Source organism: Leucoraja erinacea, chromosome 4 (assembly GCF_028641065.1).
Source record: "Leucoraja erinacea ecotype New England chromosome 4, Leri_hhj_1, whole genome shotgun sequence".
In the NCBI taxonomy this organism is placed as follows: domain Eukaryota; kingdom Metazoa; phylum Chordata; class Chondrichthyes; order Rajiformes; family Rajidae; genus Leucoraja; species Leucoraja erinaceus.
In genome coordinates this window covers 82,648,065-82,668,973 of record NC_073380.1, presented here as the reverse complement: position 1 = coordinate 82,668,973, position 20,909 = coordinate 82,648,065, and the positions used below count along the sequence as shown (strand labels likewise).

At 41.7% G+C, this 20,909-nt stretch overlaps 1 protein-coding gene across 1 annotated transcript in view; it reads right to left on the bottom strand.

Moving 5' to 3' along the window:
* Positions 1 to 4,152: 4,152 nt before the first annotated feature.
* The window catches only part of nudcd1 (NudC domain containing 1), a 168,012-nt gene continuing 151,255 nt past the window's right edge, over positions 4,153 to 20,909 (bottom strand). Inside the window, exons 10-11 of the mRNA XM_055634672.1 lie at positions 10,268 to 10,424; positions 4,153 to 4,692 (exon numbers count right to left, since the gene is read on the bottom strand). Of these exons, the coding sequence (XP_055490647.1) occupies positions 4,394 to 4,692; positions 10,268 to 10,424 (456 nt within the window). The 3' untranslated portion in view covers positions 4,153 to 4,393. The remainder of the gene's footprint in view (positions 4,693 to 10,267; positions 10,425 to 20,909) is intronic.

The following is a 20,909-nucleotide window of genomic DNA, read 5'->3' as shown; positions in this document are numbered from 1 at the left end:
CATTTTTTTTTAATCTTTTCTTTTTAATTTTACAATTACTTTTTTTATTTTATTAGAAGCAATGTACATACGTCTTTATCATAATATGCAACATATTACATTTCTTGTACAACTTTTTTTTTTTTTAATTTGTTTTTAAACTTTAACCTATAATAGAAAAGGAGAAACAAAAGAGAAAGAAGAAAAGAGGGAGGATAGTAATGGAGTGTAGTCTGCAGTAGTTGGCGTTAAGTGAATGATAATGGCTAAGTAGACAGCGTGCATGAAAATGTGAAAAGAAAAGAAGAAAAAAAAGACCCCACAGAAAAGGGGGGCCTTAAGAAAAGAAAAAGAAAATAAGTAAGGAAACTAAAAAAGGTAAGGCTAAGCAAGAAGGAAAGGTAATGTGCCTAATCCCTGACGATTCACACCCATCACCTAGTTCTAAAAGAGTTGCTTTCCAGGGTTGTGTTGCACCATATTACACATGTAACAAATCAATGAAAGGTGACCATATTCTTAAGAATTGCTCTTGTTTTCCTGCTAGAACAAGTCTTATTTCCTCAAGGTGCGGTATTTCCGACATATTTGTAATCCACATTTTAAGCGTTGGGATAGGAGCGTCTTTCCAGAATTTAAGTATACGTTTTTTTGCCGTTATCAAACCGTAGTTTAATAAACATCAAGCTACACACAATACCCCAGAATGAAGAAGTGAAAACGGCTCATTAGAAATTTTTACAAAGTAATTAAAAAGAAATAACTGAAATATCACATTTACATAAGTATTCAGACCCTTTGCTATGACACTCAAAATTAAGTTTAGGTGCATCCTGTTTCTATTGATTATCTTTGAGATGTTTCTACAACTTGATTGAAGTCCCCCAGTGGTAAATTAAATTGATTGTACATGATTTGGAAAGGCACACACCTGTATATATAAGGTCCCACAACTGACAGTGCATGTCAGAGCAAAAACCAAGCCATGAAGACGGAGGAATTGTCCATAAACCTCCGAGACAGGTTTGTGTCAACACACAGATCTGGGGAAGGGGTATAAAAAGGGTTGTTTGGGGGTTTTGGGTTGAAGTGAAAAGGCACTGCAAAGGGTTGTTTGGGGGTTTTGGGTTGAAGTAAAAAGCACTGCAAAGGGTTGTTTGTCTAAACTTGACAACCTCCTGTTTGCACTATATTGATTTTAGATAAAACGCTACCACTTACGGCTGTGATTTATGGCCATCTTACTCAGTCCCCCTCCACTCATCAGATGCAGAGGATTCTTCCCATCAATGAAAAATAAAAGTGTTATTAGTGTTTAGAAAATGTTGAGAATCTTTCTCCTGTCAATCACGTCATGAAGGTCACACCTTTTTCGGTGGGAGAGGGAGGGATTATAAACCCTGGAAGTGTGAGTCTCTGCATGATGGGGGAGGCAGAGGTCATGACTGTCTGAGCTGTAAATCAACTGAACACACTGAATGTCTACTGAACTGTGAGTGTGGTGTTTTGTGTGGGTTTTATGGTGGTTTCACCCTGCTTGAAATGGTATGAAACTGCATTTGAATGTGGTGGCCTTGCACCCTGCATGAAAATGGAACTGCATTTGAATGTGGTGTTGTTGCACCCTGCATGAAATGGTATACATTTGAATTTGGTGGCCTTGCACCCTCCTTGAAATGGTATGAAACTGCACTTGAATTTGGTGGCTTTGCACCCAGCTTGAAGGGGTATGAAACTGCACTTGAATTTTGTGGCCTTGCACCCTGCTTGAAATGGTAGGAAAATGGATTTGAATTTGGTGGCCTGAGCTGCCACCCCAATAATCCATTTGGCCCACAATGTGCATACTAGCCCTCTGGAGACCAGTAGTCCCTGCAGCCAACAACACCCATACCAGCGCTCCAGAAAGTCCCCCCCCACCCCTGGCCACCAATATTGGAATTGGTGTAGAGGAGGAATATTGCGTCGGGGGACCAGCCCTCCCGTGTGAACATGGGACCCAACGGGTCCCACTTAGTCTAGTAATCCTCTAAAATCTCCGCCACCTCCAATGGGATCCCACCACTAGCCACATTTGCTCATCTCCACTCTTTTCTGCCTTCCGCAGAGAATGTTCCCATCACAACTCCCTGGTTAAGTCATCCCTTCCCATCCAAACCACCTCCTCCCCAGGTACCTTCGCCTGCAGCCAAGGAAGATGCAACACCTGTCTCTATACCTCCTCCCTCGACTTTGTCCAGGGACCCCGACAATCCTTTCAGGTTAGGCAGAGGTTCACTTGCACCTTCTCCAATCTCATCTACTGTTTCCGTTGTTCAAGATGTGGACTCTTATACATCGGCGAGATCAAACTTAGCCTTGGCGATCGTTTCGCAAAACACCTTCGCTCAGGCCACCTGAATTTAAGAGAGATCACCCAGTTGCTAAACACTTTAATTCTCCTTCCCATTCCCACAGACCTTTCTGTCCTAGGTCTCCTCCATTGTCAGTGCAAGGCTAAATGCAAATTGGGAACAGCATCTCATGTTTCGCTTGGGCAGCTTACAGCCCAGTTGCATGAATATTAATTTCTCTCACTTCAGGTAGCCCCAGCATTCCCTCTCTCCATCCCTTCCCCACCCAAGTCGCACCAGCTTCTCTTTTTCACCCAACAGCTAAATAAAGCCTTTTTCCTTTATCATCGTTATTTTTTTCCATACCTTTCGTTCATTGTTCTTCATCTCTCTACATCATCGTATATCTCTCGTTTCCCTTATCCCTAACCCAGTGGTTCCCAACCTTTTTTTGGCCATGCCCCACCTAATCACCTCTAAAATCCTGATGCCCCCCACCCCCCCCCATGTGGTGATATATAATTCTTATCATTTAAAAAGTGAACTCCGTTTCAGCTGAAGAAGCTTAAAACGCCAATACCTTGGTTGTAATAACTACACAATAAAGACCTTATTTACCCAAAAAAAATAATTTACTCAAAATAACATCTGAAACATAAACTACATATGTTTACCTGATGGAAAATCCTAAAAAATAAAAATCGAAAATTTGGACCCAGACCTCCTCAGTCGCGCTCAATTGCCCCCCTTAAAAATCAAATTGCCCCCCTGTGGGGCGTACGCCCCACGTTGGGAACCACTGCCCTAACCAGTCTGAAGAAGGGTCTTGACCCAAAACATCACACATTCCTTCTCTCCAGAGATGCTGCCTGTCCCCATGAGTTACTCCAGCATTTTGTGTCTACCTTTGATTTAAACCTACATATGCAGTTACTTCCCACACATCTGGTTAGTGAGGACCTGGAGGACCTGGACTCCTTTGGATTGGAGTTGTTTTCATAATTATGTTTAGAAGAAGATGAAGTGACAGCACTGAGCCTAACTGAGTCTTTGATTGGTACAGAGGCTATAGCATAGTTTTTGCAAAATTAAGAATCATTGAAATGTGTCTAGCTGTCAGGAGCTCCAACTAGTGTAATACAATCTGCAAATGCAGGAAAAACTCAGCAAGTCAGGGTACATCAGTTAGAAGAGAGTTAGCATCAATATTTCAACAGTTCTGACATTAGCCTGAGTCTCTTTCCCTAGATGCTCCCTGAATTGAGTGTTTCCAGCATTTTCTCGTTTTATTTGAGAATTTGTAGTATATTTGTTTTGATATTTAGCCCCAGGCTGCAGTTTGAAAAGTCCAGACAGACACCGCATATCATACTACGATGTACAAACTCTAAGGATACCTTATTGGTGGGAGAAAACTGTAATTTGAATATTGACCTCTAACTTCAAGTAACCCTCTCTCTCTATCCCTCCCTCATACTCGGTCTGACTAGTTTGCCTGTAGTCCTGATTACATTTTATATTGTATGCCTCATTGTCACCTGTTAACTGTGATCTATTCTATATTTTCCTTGATCTCCGTCCCCTTTGATCTCTCGTTTTCACACCTTACCCTTCCATATCTCTCAGTTCCCTCACCCCTGAATCTCAGTCTAAAGGGTTTTGACCCGAAAAGTCACCCATTCCTTCTCTCCAGAGATGACGTCTGCCCCGCTGTTTCTCCAGCATTTTATGCCTATCGTTAGTGTAAATCAGCATCTGCAGTTCCTTCCCACTATACTTTGATTTAGCAGGATTGCCCACACAGTATTTCTGATGCACAAAATGAAGCTTTACGATTGGATTTCAAAGTGTGAAACCACTTTTAATTATGCATCGCCAAGATGTGTCATTTAAGTAGCACAATCTGTTACATCTGTGCATAGATCTTTTCAAAGGAATAACACCAGTAATAACCAAGATAACCAGAGCTATATAAACAGATAACAGTATGTGCTTTGTAATTATGCAAAGCATATCTAAATTAGAACTGTAACAAATGGCTTTACATGTTGTCCCAAAGCCTGCGAACTAGCGCATTGATTTTACTGAGAGCTATTGGCATTTACTTTAATTACAAACAAGTTCTTTGTTGTTAAAACAAATAGCCTCTCACTTGTAGCTTGAAAACCCAACACCGGATCATTGGTTTCCAAGTTAGCAACCTGCTGCTTGGCAACTTGCCCAACATGCCTGGCTTCCTTTCGGTTGTACAGCACGGTTTGAACAGGCGAGGGCTGGCGGTAAATAAAAACCCGTCGGAAGCATTCACACAGAGCAGCGTATGAATGGTCGGGAGCACAAGTTGCAAACTTCTTCTCACGTTTAGATGCCTGAACATAGCCTGAAACATGGAAAGCCTTGATTAAACATTGCACTGAACATTTTTTACAAATCCTCAGTATATTTCAAAGCATACATTATTTGATGTCATTGTTGGCATGTAGGAATTAGAGAAACCATTCTGCACACCGTAAACTCCCAAAGCAGCTGAGACCCATGATCAGCTGATCCTCTCTGTTTGTGGAGAAATAAACAGCGACCATAGAGAATTATTTTTTCTTCAGAATAAAGCCTTGAGATTTTCTACCCCTTGACAGGACACGACTCTGTTTAATGTCTTTGAAAGACAATAAGGTGCAGTGCTATCTCTACTGCATTTGTGTGTCAACCTAGATTACATGCTCAAGTAGGACTTGAATTCACAAACATGTACAGTGTACTAGATTTGACATGCTGTACATTTATCTAAAAGCAAACTAAAGTGCAAAGGTCCACAGTGCAGGTCAATGGAATTCATGAATGAAGTTGGACAGAAGCAGTAACAGAAGGCCAAGTCTTGGTCTACAGGGGTTAGGGAAAAGCATGTGGAATATGTAATTAAATAGTGTAAGAAGGAACTGCAGATGCTGGTTTAAACCAAAGATGGACACAAAAAGCTGGAGTCGTTCAGCGGGACAGGCAGCATCTCCGGAGGGAAGGAATGGATGACGTCACCTATTCCTTCGCTCCAGAGATGCTGCCTGTCCCGCTGAGTTATTCCAGCTTTTTGTGTTTATGTAGATAAATAGGTTGTGGTGTCCAAAGTTTATGGCCAGGGTGAAGGCACAATCATTAGTGATAGAGCAATTACAATTTCCTACCCAATGACCAATGAGTTCAATTGTTGCTCAAAAATCCATTAAACTCAGCCCCAACTGTAACAGTACACAAAACAATGCTCCAAGTAAAACAACCCTTTCTCATCTTAGTCCCAATGATTTAACCAGCGTGATGAGAGGAATATGACCTTTACAAAATGCATTACATCAGAAATAAACACAGGCTTACGACTCTGTATCATCTTTTGAAATTAATAAATGCAAGCACTTTAATTAGGCAATACTACACGGGAGGGAAAAGGAAGGAAAAGAAAGTACAAAATACAATAATATGAAGGGAGTTATTAACGCAGCAGTAGGAGGGGCAAGAAGACAGCATTTGACACTTCTCATGATATTGCACTGGTCCATTCTGGCAGTCGATTTCCAGATGCCTGGGCAAGGATGAATCTAGGCTTGGGAAATGTCATATTAATCAGACTTTCAGATGTGACAGGTAAAGTTGTTTATATGAAATAGCAGACGAGCAAACAAGATTCAAACGAGGTGCAGTACTGAATGCAACGGAAAGGAGTGGTGTTGTCAAAGACTAGGGCACTAACTTCAAGTGTAGTTTGTTTCTCAATTTAAAGTTTTCATCCATATTTTCAAATTTCTTCAGACCAATCATCAGAATTCTGTGTTCTTTCTATCAATTGTGGCTATTTGTACACTCCTAATTTTGAAACCGCACCAACAGTATTTATGTCTTTAGCTTCATTGCAAATTTTCTGAAATCATAAGTTGTAGGAGCAGAATTAGGACGTTTGACCCATCAAGCATCAGCTCCACCATTCTATCATGGCTGATCCATCTTTCCCTCTCAGCCCCATTTCCCTGCCTTCTCCCCATAACCATTGACACCCGTACTCATCAAGAATCTATCAATCTCCACCTTAAAAATATCTATTGACTTGGCCTCCACAGCTCACTGTGGCAATTAATTCCACTGATTCACCACCCTCTGACTAAAGAAATTCCTCCCTAAATGCAGCTTTTCCTGGCACAGTTCGCCCTTAAATGCCCACGAGGAGGGTGGTGGCTAGTCACTTCTTGCTGCCACGTGGAGTGAACTGAATTGGTCGAAATTTGGCTGCTATTTTTGGACCTTAAACTCTGAATTATAGACAATAGGTGCAACAGTGGGCTGAATGGCCCTTCCTAAACTTCATAAGAACATAAAATTCCCTCCCTAAATCTCATAAGAACATAAAATATGTCAAATAGCATGGCTGATCTTTGACCTCGGTGCCTCGTTCCTGCACTAAGCTCATATCCACAGATTTCCTTCGAACTGTATCTAAAAATCCTTTGATCTGTTTTGAATACATTCCAGCGGTGAAAATCTAAAGCTCTGTCAGATAGAGAATTGCAAAAATCTACTATCTTATGAGAGAATAAATTTATTCTCAACTCTGATCTGGGAGGCCAATCCATTATTTAGAGACTGTAAGACCTGGTTTTCAACACCGCAGCCATAGGATATATCAAATCCACATTTACCCTCTAAAGCCCTGCATGTATTTGGTATATTGCGGCAAGAGGTCATTCTTCTAAAATGTATTGTCCCAGTCTGCTTAATCTCTCTTTAGAAGTCAAACATTCCATGTCAATTATGTCTAACTTCATCTACCGCAAGTATATAATTCCATAAGGTAGGATAACTAGACTTGCACACATAATTCCAAATATTAGTTCTATATAATTGGCGCAAGATTTCACCACCCTTATATTTAAATCTTCTTGCAATAAAGACCAATGTATTGTATGTTCTTCTAAATATTATAATTGTGATGTTTAATGTCCCAGAACTTATGTCCCTCTGAACCAAATCTTTCAATCTCTCACTATTCAAAATTAATACTCTGTCGTGTTTTATCTCGGTACACAACCCACCATACTCCTACTTTATATTCTCTCTGTCTTTCCAAGATTCCTTCTGCCATTCAGATGCTACTTAAACCTTTTTTGTGGTCACTTGTCCTACTGCTTTGAGTAGTTGGCATTAATTTTGTTTGACAATGCTCCTGAGAAGGGCCTTGGAAGATTTTACAACGTTAAAAATGCAATATTAATTTATATTTCTGTTGCTATTGAATATTTAACAGTAGGTAATTTAAGACCAAACAATCTTGCATGGTCAGTTGTAGGGAAAGACCAGAAATGTTCAAAATATCCGTGTGATTTAAATGGATTATTGAGCCAGGCAATAATGTACCACATGACTCAAGGATTCAATGATACCCAGGTATTCAACCTATTCAAAGTTATTTAACGAAGGAAACTGTGCTGTTCCAAGCTCATCAAAACATAGCTTAAATCCTGAAATCACCATCAAACACAATTTTAGCTGAGAGAAAAGTGAGAGTTGCGATTTTCAATGTCTGAAAATTTCAGGAGTGATTTAAAGCTTAAAGCAGTAATTGAAATAGTATTTACTGAGGTGAAGCAGTTTTGCTACCACAAGAAATCAGAGGCATTTGATCGATGGAAGCACTTATGTGCTAATACCATGTCCATCTTTCAGGTCTGGGGCCTCATGTGGCCTGAAGATCAACCTTTAAATCACAGTTTCAGCCCAGGTAATTTTGAGAATAAACGCTCACATCTCTAAATGCACAGTTGGAACCAATGTGGAGAAGAAACATATAAAAATATTTGGAGGTTCCAGTGTCTTATACTGGAATAGCAGCTATCTTCGAGGATGTTACAGGGATAGACCATGAAGGGATTGAAATCAAAGATGGATTTGAAAATGAAAACACTGCCTTCCAGGTCTGCATGCACAAGTGAGATGTGTTAATTGGTTGGATTCAAGTTGGGACTCAAGTCACTTAATATTTCAGAGTTTTGGATGACCTTGAGTTAATAATAATAATAATAATAATAACAATAATACATTTTATTTATGGGTGCCTTTCAAGAGTCTCAAGGACACCGTACAAAAATTTAGCAAGTAGAGGAAAAACATGTAAGCGGAATGAAATAAATAGTAGAGACATGACTAGTACACAAATTAAAGACAGAATTCAATTCAAAACACAATATGAGGCAATTCAAGCACAGATGAAAAGGGAGGGGGGGACGTGGGGCTAAGGATAGGCAGAGGTGAAGAGATGGGTCTTGAGGCGGGACTGGAAGATGGTGAGGGACACGGAATTGCGGATCAGTTGGGGGAGGGAGTTCCAGAGCCTGGGAGATGCCCTGGAGAAGGCTCTGTCCCCAAAACTGCGGAGGTTGGATTTGTGGATGGAGAGGAGATCGGCTGATGTGGATCTGAGGGACCGTGAGGGTTGGTAGGGGGAGAGGAGGTCAGTGAGATATGGGGGGGGCAGATGGTGGAGGGCTTTGTAGGTGAGGACCAGGATTTTGTAGGTGATCCGGTGGGAGATGGGAAGCCAGTGGATTAATGGATAGTAGAACAAGGAAGAATGGCTAGGCATTTGTGTGGATTGCATCTCTGCACGTTACTGGTGAGGATTTTAGCAACATGTGAGATGTAGCAGAGGTAGAGGCAAACATTGCTATGGAAACACGCTTGTTATCAAAACAAGAGCTAAAAGATGCATTAACTATTCCAATCACCCATTTCCCCCAAAATGCTCATCAATAAAATGTACTGCCAATGTATTGCGCCACTTTCCTGCTCCATCACAATGGGTAACTAATCATATATACTCCACTGTACATTCAAGGAAACTGTCAATGCTGACCATTAAGTGTCCATCTATGGTAAACCCATCTGCCAGCACTTGGTCTGTAACCTACCATGCTGCGCTATCCAATGCTTTTTTTATATACTTAACTTTTGAGAGTACCCGCCTTCACCAACCACTCAGGAAACACATTCTAGATTCCACCACCTTTTTGATGAAAAAGGTTCTTCTCCAGATACTTACTAATCTTTTATTCTAAACCTATATCCTCTTTTTTGGACATTTCTACCAGGAGAAAGGGTTTTCTGCTATCTACCCTACCTATGCCCCTCATAATTCTGTATATCTTTATCGGGTCTCCCCTCAGCCTCCCCTACTGCAAGGTAACCAAATCCATCTGATTCAATCCCCTGTCATCGTTAAAACCATCCCAGGCAACATCCTGATAAATCTCCCCTGCACACTCTCCAATGCTATTCCATCCTTCCTATAGTATGGTGACCAGATCAACACACTGTTCTCCAGTTGGAGGGTCTAACCAATGTTTTATAAAGATACCCCACTACATTCACTGTCATTGGCTTGGAAACATTGCCATCTCAAATTGGTGTCATCTTTATAACAATCTTGAACATAATTTAACAACAAAAACAGGAAATAAGATTATTAACCACATCCTCTTTTTAAGCCAATTCCTTGGGTTTATGGATCATGTAAATAAAATCCTACATATTTATTAAATTACTGCACATGTGTGAGAGGTAAACTCACTGAGGGAACCCCAGCCTTAGACTTGTATCACAGGAAATGAAGCAATCCACATGGCCGACCCAGATGTCATCAACTGACTATCAAACTTCAACAAAGCACTGGAGAAAATCAGGAGGTCAGGCAGCATCTCCTTAGAACAACGTTTCGAGTTGGGACTTTTCTTCAGACTGATTGTGGGGGAAGGGGTGGGGAGGTGGAAGAGAGGAAGGGCAAGACAAAGTAATAGGTGGATACAGGTGAGATCAATTTTAGGTAAGTACCAACCCTCTCTAGGTCTCAAGCAGATTTCCTTGTAGCAGAGGCTGTCTAACCAATTGAAAGTGCTGGTGCACAAATGAAAGTCTTCACCTACCCAAAGCATTGAACGTCCCAATATGTTGCCACATGGTCTCCTGCTTTGGCTGTGGCTGCCACAAAAGTGCATCAACATCATGGCGCAGACACAAACATGGCATTTCAGCTGCATTCACCACAGCCGTGAACAGGTACTGGTGACTGCTCAGGTTCACCTGAAACCAAAAATTACAGATGCACTTAGACATTACAACCTTGTTAGTGGGAATGGAGAGGTGGCTGCAATCACAAGAACTCTGTTGTAGGAGTGAGAAACAAAGCTTATGTTATATTTTGTTACATTATTCAAATATCCATACTGGTAACGCAAAAGTCTCAACTCCTTGTAAAATGACTTACTACACACACAAGTCTTTTACTGTAACTGTTTATTAAACTAACTCTTTTGCACTATGCTGTAGCTGTCCGTGGTCATCACTGGAGCTAGAGAGCGAGCTAGAGGTGGGGACACTACAATTATACTGGAGACAATGGGGAGTGGTTAGTAATGGGGAGGTCACTATGGTTAAGGGAACATGCACTGATCTACATCCTTCCTCTTAGAAACAAAAGCATGGCAGGTACTATACAGAGTGACCACGGCTCATACGCTACGAATATCAACCGCACCGGCAACAGTACAACACTATGCGAGCTCCCCGTAGCGGACCAGCGGCTTGACCAGCCGGCCAGAGCGGGTGCGTAAGCCGCTTCTGACACCATGTAAAATGACTTACTACACACACAAGTCTTTTACTGTAACTGTTTATTAAACTAACTCTTTTGCACTATGCTGTAGCTGTCCGTGGTCATCACTGGAGCTAGAGAGCGAGCTAGAGGTGGGGACACTACAATTATACTGGAGACAATGGGGAGTGGTTAGTAATGGGGAGGTCACTATGGTTAAGGGAACATGCACTGATCTACACTCCTCAGCAGGTATCTGAACATATTAACAATAATTGCAGTGTTAGCAGCAAATTACTTGCAGCAGACGCACCTAACAAACACACTGCACACCACTCTATCTTATGTTTCAATGGGTGAGGCACTTTCTTTAGTTTCACACATATCAATGAGAATGAAACAAATGTTATTATTGCCTAATTTAATAACTTGCCTTCAAAGGTGATGAAGAGGATGGTGTACACATACAATGGACTGCAAGAGGAAGTCGTAGAGGCAGGTACAATTACAGCTTTAAAAAACTTTGACTGATACATCGATAGGAAGGGTATGAAAGGATATGGGCAAGGTGCAGGCAAGTGGGACCCGCTCAGTTAGGCAACTAACTGAGTGTGGAATGGACGAATTGGACCGAAGGGCACATTTCTGTAATGTATAATGACGACTCCAGGAAATATAACATAATGAGTTGTTTCCACAGGACAATGCAACTGTTCCTGGGTTTTGTACTGGTACGTTTATCTATCTTTTAGTTACTGGATAAACAATCCAGGCTCTTTCCTTAAATAATTATTCAGTTTCATTTTAAAATGGTTTATTTATTTGGTAAATATGTTCAAAGTCCATAGGTGTAGAGAGGCTGCATTTTGCACTTAACTACCTGCCCCATTTGAAACTGCACAATCCAATGCATGAATAGAAGTGGAGCATTTTAAAACCTCAGCAAAGGCCTTACAGCTTTCTACCCTTCCACCTTAACGAGACCCCACTGCCCCAGTTGCCCCATAAAATAACCATGATTGTTAATGACCAGTGTTACCATTTATCATCTACCTTAATGATTTAGGCGTTGAAGCCCAATACAAATAAGTGTTGCATACAGACGATATTAAACTAGGTACAGCAGACCAAGCAGCAAAGGTAGCTGAAATGTATTGCTGATTAAGTTCAAGCTGCTAACCACCAACAGTGAAACCAAATGTCACATATATAGTGTGGATGGTGTAGATAAAGCAGAATAGGATCAGGACAGAAAATATTTGTCAATTAAAGAGTTTAACTGCTGCAGAGCAGGATAAGCATGGAATAATACTTATTTTGGCTGATCAGTCAGTAATTATGTTGGGGGATGCTATTACACTATGATATCTGACCAGGTCAAATTACTTGAAGGGAGACAAAAATGCTGGAGAAACTCAGCGTGTGAAGCAGCATAGATGGAGCGAAGGAATAGGCGACGTTTCGGGTCGAGACCCTTCTTTAGACTGATGTGGGGGCGGAGAAGAGGCGGAGACAGTGGGCTGTGGGAGAGCTGGGAAGGGGAGGGGAAACAAGGAGAAAGCAGGGACTACTTTGTGAGTAACGTGTCCAAATTCAGCCTTGGCCTTTCCAGCCATAGAAGATTGCCAGGAGACTGGGATTCAGAGAAAGGAATCCAAAAAGCTGATTTGAAATAAAATGATTAAGCACAGGCCTTATATATTGAATCAAGGGCCAGAGAGATGTGGTTAATTTTGCTTCCAGTAAACAATAAATTATTGGCCATTAATTTGCAAAGGACTTGAGTTTTGCTTGGGTTTCAAAATACTGGTAATATTGAAACCTAAGCTGCTATTTTGCCACTGCAGGAGCTCTACATTAGATGCCTCTTACATCATATTTTTAGCAGGTTTACAAACAGAATCAACTGTGGCCCAGATGACTCACTTTTCTGTTGTCAGGGCAAGTCATGAGCATCAATGTACTTATTTTTTTTTTTAAATCACTATTATATTCTCCAGCAACAGCTGTTTAAAATCAAGTTGCTTGATAACAACCAATGGCTTTAACATTATTACCTGTAACATGATTTATAAAACCATGGGATAGAGAAAGAAAATCTCAAGAATATTGCCACAATCTTTAGTTCAGCAAAAGGATTTGCCAACTCTATGACATGTATTTGAGACTAGAAAGGACATTAAACTCAATTACAAATCAATATATTTTTAAAAATCACTATAGTAGACCTGAAATAGCTATGGGACTGTTTAAGTCAACCACTCTCAGCATTGCCTGCTTGTCCCATGAAGGTCACCATGAACTGTCGGTGCTGGTGCTAGTGAAGTGCAGAGCTCAAGGTTGAAGAAGCAAGTTATAGGACTTCATCGAGATGGTGGAGGAGGTGCCTCTTGCTTTGCTGGAAAATGCAGTAACCTTTTTTTAATTCATCCAGCAATGGCACTGGTGAGAGTCTGGCTCGGGCAAGGTGGCAGGAAATGACAAGAGGTCGGATCTTCCTGGGAGATTGCAGAAAAGAATAATGAGGTTGGGCAGAGAAACTGAAAATTGGCATGCAAGTCACGAGCACTTGGGTTATGACATTAACAACTGCACAAACAAATCAGACCAAGGCACAAGGGAAACAAAAATAAGCCCATGAATGCCAATTATAGGAGAGCAAGGAAACTGTCATAGCCTATACATTAATCAAAGCACTCTTCAATACTAAGACTTCCAGTTACTGATAAGCAAATATGAACATTAACCAGTAATTGCCATGATCATATTTTGCAATCTGAATAAATTCACTATTAATTTACATATGCAGATCAGAAAGTTGCTTAGAATTCTTACCATGATTAAATACCCAATTAAATTATAAAGCAGAAAGAGTAATGAATGGGAAATGCATTACCTTGGTATACATCATTTTAGAGTTGCTTTGTAAGGATAATAAACTGCTTAAAATAAAACTCTTATTGTTCAAATATAAACCAACACAATCCCAATTCAGAATTTGTAACCTAGAAAAAACTTACATTCATTTGCACCCTTCACTGCCGCAGGGCTCATTAAATCCAATGCAATATTTGAAATGCAGATACTATTGAAATGCAGGAAACACATCAATCAGTTTGCACACAAGTGAGGTTCCGTAAAGAACAACGTAAGATCATTTCAGTGGTATATGAGGAATCAATATTGCCCCTAGGCTAATGAGGTGAACATCCCTGCTGCTTTTTAAAATATGAGCATGGGAATCATTGATGCCCCAAACGAGTTGATTTAATGTCTCATTTGAAAGACACTTTCTTTACCAGTAAAGCAAACCATCCCTTTAGCCTAGATTACATGTTCAAGATCATGTAGTGTGCAACACTGATATTCATAGAGAGATCGGAGAAGAGAGCATGAATCTATAGGCCAGGTTGCTCAACATTTGTAATAGAACATAGAACAGTACAACAAAGGCGCAGGCCTTTCACCGTACATAGAAACATAGAAAATAGGGTGCAGGAGGAGGCCATTCGGCCCTTCGAGCCTGCACCGCCATTCAATATGATCATGGCTGATCATCCAACTCAGTATCCTGTACCTGCCTTCTCTCCATACCCCCTGATCCCTTTAGCCACAAGGGCCACATCTAACTCCCTCTTAAATATAGCCAATGAACTGGCCTCAACTACCTTCTGTGGCAGAAAATTCCAGAGATTCACCACTCTCTGTGTGAAAAATGTTTTTCTCATCTCGGTCCTAAAAGATTTCCCCCTTATCCTTAAACTGTGACCCCTTGTTCTGGACTTCCCCAACATCGGGAACAATCTTCCTGCATCTAGCCTGTCCAACCCCTAAAGAATTTTGTAAGTTTCTATAAGATCCCCCCTCGATCTTCCAAATTCTAGCGAGTACAAGCCGAGTCTATCCAGTCTTTCTTCATATGAAAGTCCTGACATCACAGGAATCAGTCTGGTGAACCTTCTCTGTACTCCCTCTACGGCAAGAATGTCTTTCCTCAGATTAGGAGACCAAAACTGTACGCAATACTCAAGGTGTGGTCTCATCAAGACCCTGTACATCTGCAGTAGAACCTCCCTGCTCCTATACTCAAATCCTTTTGCTATGAATGCTCCTATACGCAAATCCTTTTGCTATGAATGCTCCTATACGCAAATCCTTTTGCTATGATACACAATATACAATATCTGATATATCATGATACATGACAACTTAAACCAATATCACCTGCCTGCTTATAATCCACAACTCTCCACCCCCTGCATATCCATAAGCGAATGCAAAAGCTTCTAAATCAACACTATGATGTCTGTGTCTCATAGCACATTCCAGCCATCCATCACTCTGTGTAAAACAAACTTGTCCTGCGTATATCCTTTAAACTTTCTTTTTCTGAACTTAAAACTGTGCCCTCTACATTTCTACCCTGAGAAAAAGGCTCTGACTGTCTACACTATCCAGGCCTCTCATAATTTTATATATTTTAATATATAAATGGATATATATATATATCCTTTCAACCTCCAAAGATCCAAAAAAACAACAATCCAGGCTCTCCTTATAGCTAATACCTTCTAATCCAAGCAGCATTCTAGTAAATCTCCTTTGCACTTCCACGTCCTTCCAGTGTTGCAAGCAATACTGCAAATTCGGCCTAATCAAAGTTTTATGAAGCTTCAACGTGATCATGAACGACTATCGAGAGTCAGAAGGTAGGCCACTTGCTTCAGGAAACCACCATCAGACCTGCTGCTGTAGCCGTTGTATTTGTGTGGCTGGCCCAGTTGTGCTCTGATTATTGGTGATGATGTCCCACTCCACCCAAGGGTATTTGAGGGTGGCAGCTCAGTGGTAATGCCCAAGACACTCTGTGGTAATTTACAATAATATGTTTTTTTAAAGAAACATCAGTAGCTTGAATATTCAATAAGATTTAGACTTTTTTGGAAGATATCACGAGTCTATCGGTGATTCAGTTTGAAGGAATGTTAGATTGACAAAACTTGTATCCATGAATTATTAAACCTGTCATGTTTATAGCCATGTCATTCTTCCCTCTACATTTCCCATACTTCTCAATTTAAAAATATATGATTTGTCAATTATTGCTGAGAAACTGAATGAAATTCAAGTTGGATTAAATTTTGACTGCACAGATTGGCTGATGATGTGGACCAAGGGCAATTTATTATTGAATCTGTGAAAGACCGATAATAGAGAGTTATCTCGGTGAAGAATTGTGCCGGTATCAAATGTGCTTTATCTAATAACTTGTGAAGTATGATGTTTTGGGGCTGTTCGCCAGCCACTGGGTTTTACTATCCTTACAGCTTATGGGAAATCTTTGAGAGATATACTGTGCCTAGTTACGAGCATTAGTCCTTCCTTCATGTCTATTTTTGCTTTTAATCATTAGATAAAATACGAGAAGCCAGTAAAATATAAACTAATATAGTATACACTTTGTCATGCGCATAGTTTATCCTGAATATATGCTGAATAAATAAAGTTATCACTTCTTTGTTGTCCGAATTGAATTGCAAGGATGGAAAAATAGTGGCAGACGAAACGCCAAAGATCATCAAATTTCACAAGTTATAAGCACATTCATTCCAGCACAACTTTTCACTAAATCACATAGTTGCTTGCCTCAGACCTTAACTTTTATCTCTGGTTCACATTACACTGATCAATAGTGATGTTGACGTGGGGGAGTTCAGTGATGATATTGGACCTAGGACACTCTCCTGAGGAATCTCTGCTCCTTGTCTCTTTAGTTTAATCTGGCTCTAGAAAAGTTGCAATTTTCCTCAGCCTTGTTGGACTTGTGAGGTTCCAATGGGGAATAATACACACATATAACCTGGGGTAGACATAAATAAATTATTGACCAAATACTAATGCATGGTTCCTGTATTCTTTTTATTGATTGTCGTTACTTGCTGTTGGTGAAAAAAAATCTATATTGTGATGTATTGTATCTTAAAGAAAAAAATTGAACTGTTATTCTGAAGATGACAATGCTATTCTATCTCAGCCTGAGAAAAAAATTAAAACATTTATTTATGGTACATTGGAAACAATTGGCATTAGGGTCTGGGAATATGGGGGGAAGGCAGGAACGGGGTACTGATTGGGGATGCGCAAACTCTCACACACACGCGAGAGTTCGAAGGCTTCTGCCGTGGGCCCTGTGAAGGGTAATTACAGCTCAATCCAGTACTAAATGTAGCAATGTTACAAAATTTTGAGATTTTTAAAAATCAAGTCTGCAATTTATCCCATCAGATAAAGTATAAAAAGAAGTTTAATTTGACACCTAATTCACTTTCATATCTTCAGTATTAAAAAAGGTTATGGCCATTTTCATACTCGGAAATTAGCATCTTGTTCCCTATTGCTTTTCCATTGACAACACAAAAGCTGTGATCGAGGACAGTCAAAAGCCCATAACTTTCTTAAAAATTAAGAGAACTGAATTACATTTTCAGTTATTATAGATTGAAGCATTCTGAAACAAATATAAGATCTTACTTGGATGACCTAAAATTAAAGCATATAATTGGTTAATTACCTAATTGTAGCTAATTACAAAATTGACCGTTGTGACGGAAATAGTAATAAACACCCAGACTGCCTTGAAAATTCAAAAATGTGATATTCTCAAGATCAGAACTTTAATATTATTGTATTATATGCTGTAAGTCCGTAACAGATAGGTAAATAAATTACAATTTCTAGCAATAGACCAAGTCTTTTTGGAGAAGATCAGTTGCTAGCTGGTACATTGGCATATCATAATCAGTAGTATCATCATACTCCTCAGATTGTAACCAATAGGCAACTGTACACCTTGTTTTTCCGCAACTTTTCAATTTAGGCATTGTAAACTACAAGTTTTTGCTCTTAAAACCACACATGACGTGCCTTTCTGCCCACTACTTTCCCATTAAGAAATGTCCTGTAGATTACATTTCTTAAGAAAAGGATTTTTTTTTAAATAGCCTGTATCCAAATAACAAACTAATCCCGTCCACATAGGAATTCACAATATAACATGATTTTTAAATCTCACTGTCGTGAATTTATATGCCAGATAGAAGCAATTTAATGTTTCTCAAAATATAATCAAAATTATTGTATTTTGCACAATACATGTGACTCAAACTGTTATGAATATTTAGTTTAAAAATAACGATCATGGAGAGAGAATAACACAAAATATAGACAATTTGGACGGCTTATGACATTATTGTCCAAACAAAATGGGCATTTTAATCATCTTGCTTCTGGAATGCGATCGATTGGAACATTGCATTTGTGGTGAATTTGAACCCCATATCGGCAGGAAAGATACTGGTGGTTCGTATGGGGCCCAAATAACATTTTCGAAACGTAAAATTAGATTAAAGCCATCCCAAGAAGCAAGATTATATGTAAAATAGACGACTTACCCTTTGTTTTGTCCCGTTCTTGCGATCCGTCACGTTGTAAGCGTTGAGGGCGTTAGAAGTCGTTTTTTATTTTAATCTAACTATTAAATTGTCTAGCGATTTAAAAAGAAACCGAGAGCGGAAGTCCAATCGATTTTTCATCAGCAGCTAGCAGTACCGATGGAAATCCGCCTCCGACAGGCAGTACAAAACTGGATTTTAATCCCGCCCCCCCTCAAAGGCGCCAAAGTTGCGCACACGGCCAGTGGCAGAACTGCAGCGCCGCTGAAGGTGAGTTTTGTAACATCGCTACTAAATGCAGCGCCACTCTGCCTGTCTCGCCGGGTTAACCTCCAGCCCTGCCTGGACTGACGGAATGCCAGTCCGGAGCCGTGGAGCTAGCGCTGCTTCTCCGCACTGGCTGTAAACCAGGGCCATATTTCCCATACGTCCAGGCAGGCCTGTAGGTTAACCCTGCGGGAGACGCAGAGTTGAGCTGGGCTTAGCACTGCTTCTCTGAGCTGGCTGTGGGCCTGGGGGCACCGCGCCCGTCTGACTTCCGACGTCTCTGGCCACCCCTGGGGGACACTCGGGTGGGGATGGGGATGGTCCAGTGGCGGTTCGGCAACGATTGCACCGCCGGAGAGCCGGCCGGGATCGATCCTGGCTGCGGATGAGGCGCAGGTCTGTGTCCAGGGCTGTCGTTGTGACCCTATGACCTGGGCACGTCTCCCTCCTCCAATCACCGCACTCTATCCTCAGTCCCACCCCCCCTACGTCTGCCTCTGACCGACACCTCTCTCCTCCAGTCATCGGAATCATCATGTTCCGCCCCCATTGCCTGTTGACCGACGTCTCTGTATCTAATCGGCGCCCTCGATCATGCATTCCCACCCCCCCTTGTCTCGCGGCGACATAGCAAGAGATTTTTCACCAGATTTAAAAATCCGGATACAAACGGGGGGGGGGGGGGGGGGGGGTGGTCGGGGGGAGGGGGGGGGGGGGGGGGGTGGGGGGGGGTCCCACACCTCTCAAAACAGAGGGGGGACGTGTGTCCCCTGGCCCCTCCCCCCCCCGGTATTTCCGCCACTGGCTGCAGAAGAACAATGCAAATTGATATAATAGGAACCGACAGTGGAAACTAGCATGAGGTTACGGGTTCAAGCCACAGGAGCAAATTCTGGAGCTGGAGTCGGCCCCATCAACACTCAATAAGATTATAGCTGATCTTATCAGCGCTGCTTCAAGCCGTCATTGACAAGCGGGGCTGAAGGCAGCTGAAATTCTGTCTTTGCAGTACTGCCCATGCGCAGCGCGAGTTTCTTGGGGGGTTTTTTCAAATATGGATTGTCATTATTTTAAGAGTATCTTAGGAAACAAAGAGTGAAGAATAGAGTTTGTGTACCAATAACGTGGTAAGTACATTTCTTGGTGCTTTATGTTTTTAAATACTGTATTTCCCAGGGTGGGGGAGAGCTCCTTTCACAGTGTTTGGGGAGTCTGGCCCAGGGTAAAGTTGCGGGGAGGGCAGGAGCGTTGTGAAGGAGGGGATCGGGGCCAGTAACCCACTTGCGACGCTCCGGGCACAAGAGCCACCGCACTGTGGCTGGGGTGTGAATTAGCTCAGGTGGCTGCGAGTGGCTGCCGGGACTGGACAGCTCGTTCTGCTGGTCCTCGCTCATCTCTGACAGTGCTCTCCGTCTGAAAACCTCTCTCCTGCCGCTCGCCGGCCTCATTCATGTCAGCCGCTTCCCGCAAATCCTTAAATTCCGACAGCACGCTCAAGGGACCAATTGAGGTTACTCAGCTGTCGGAATTCAAGGATTTGCGGGAAGCGGCTGACATGAGTGAGGCCGGCGAGTGGCAGGAGAGGGGTTTTCAGACGGAGAGCACTGCCAGAAGTGAGTGGGTCGGCAGATGGCACTGAAGTGGCAGCTGGTTCTGCTGTCGGGTCCCAGCGGCCGCTCGCAGTCACCCAAGCTGCTTCCTTCCCCGGAAGTGGCGCCCAGTTCTGCTGTCCATGCCCGGAGTGCTGTGGCAGCGGTTAGTGAGTCTGACATGATCTCCGACCCCCTCCTTCTCAACACTCCTGCCCTCCCCGCATCTTTAACCCCTGGCACAGACTCTCCACATGCTATGAAAGGAACTCTCCCTCCAATTGGTCCCCTGAATTAGTATTGTCATTCAATAAGATGACAACTGATTCAACGTCCCGGTGTGCTCCCGTTTTCCCCACCATCTCTCCACCTGCCTTCATCCTCCGTCCCTCACCCATTCAGTAATTAAAAAATGAAGGAGATTTAGAAGCCTTGGGAAAATTGAATTGTTACTTATTTTTATTTTTTTACGGAGAGAACAATCTGCGCATGCGCGGTTCAAGATTTTTTTTTTAAAAGCCGACTGACTGCCTACCTTGAGTAATTACTCACGGCACGTGCCTGCCATCTACCCATCCCATCATGATTTTTTTTATCCTGCCAATGATCTATACACCTTTCTCACAAGATGAAACATCCTCTCTACATCTACTCTGTCAAGAGCCCT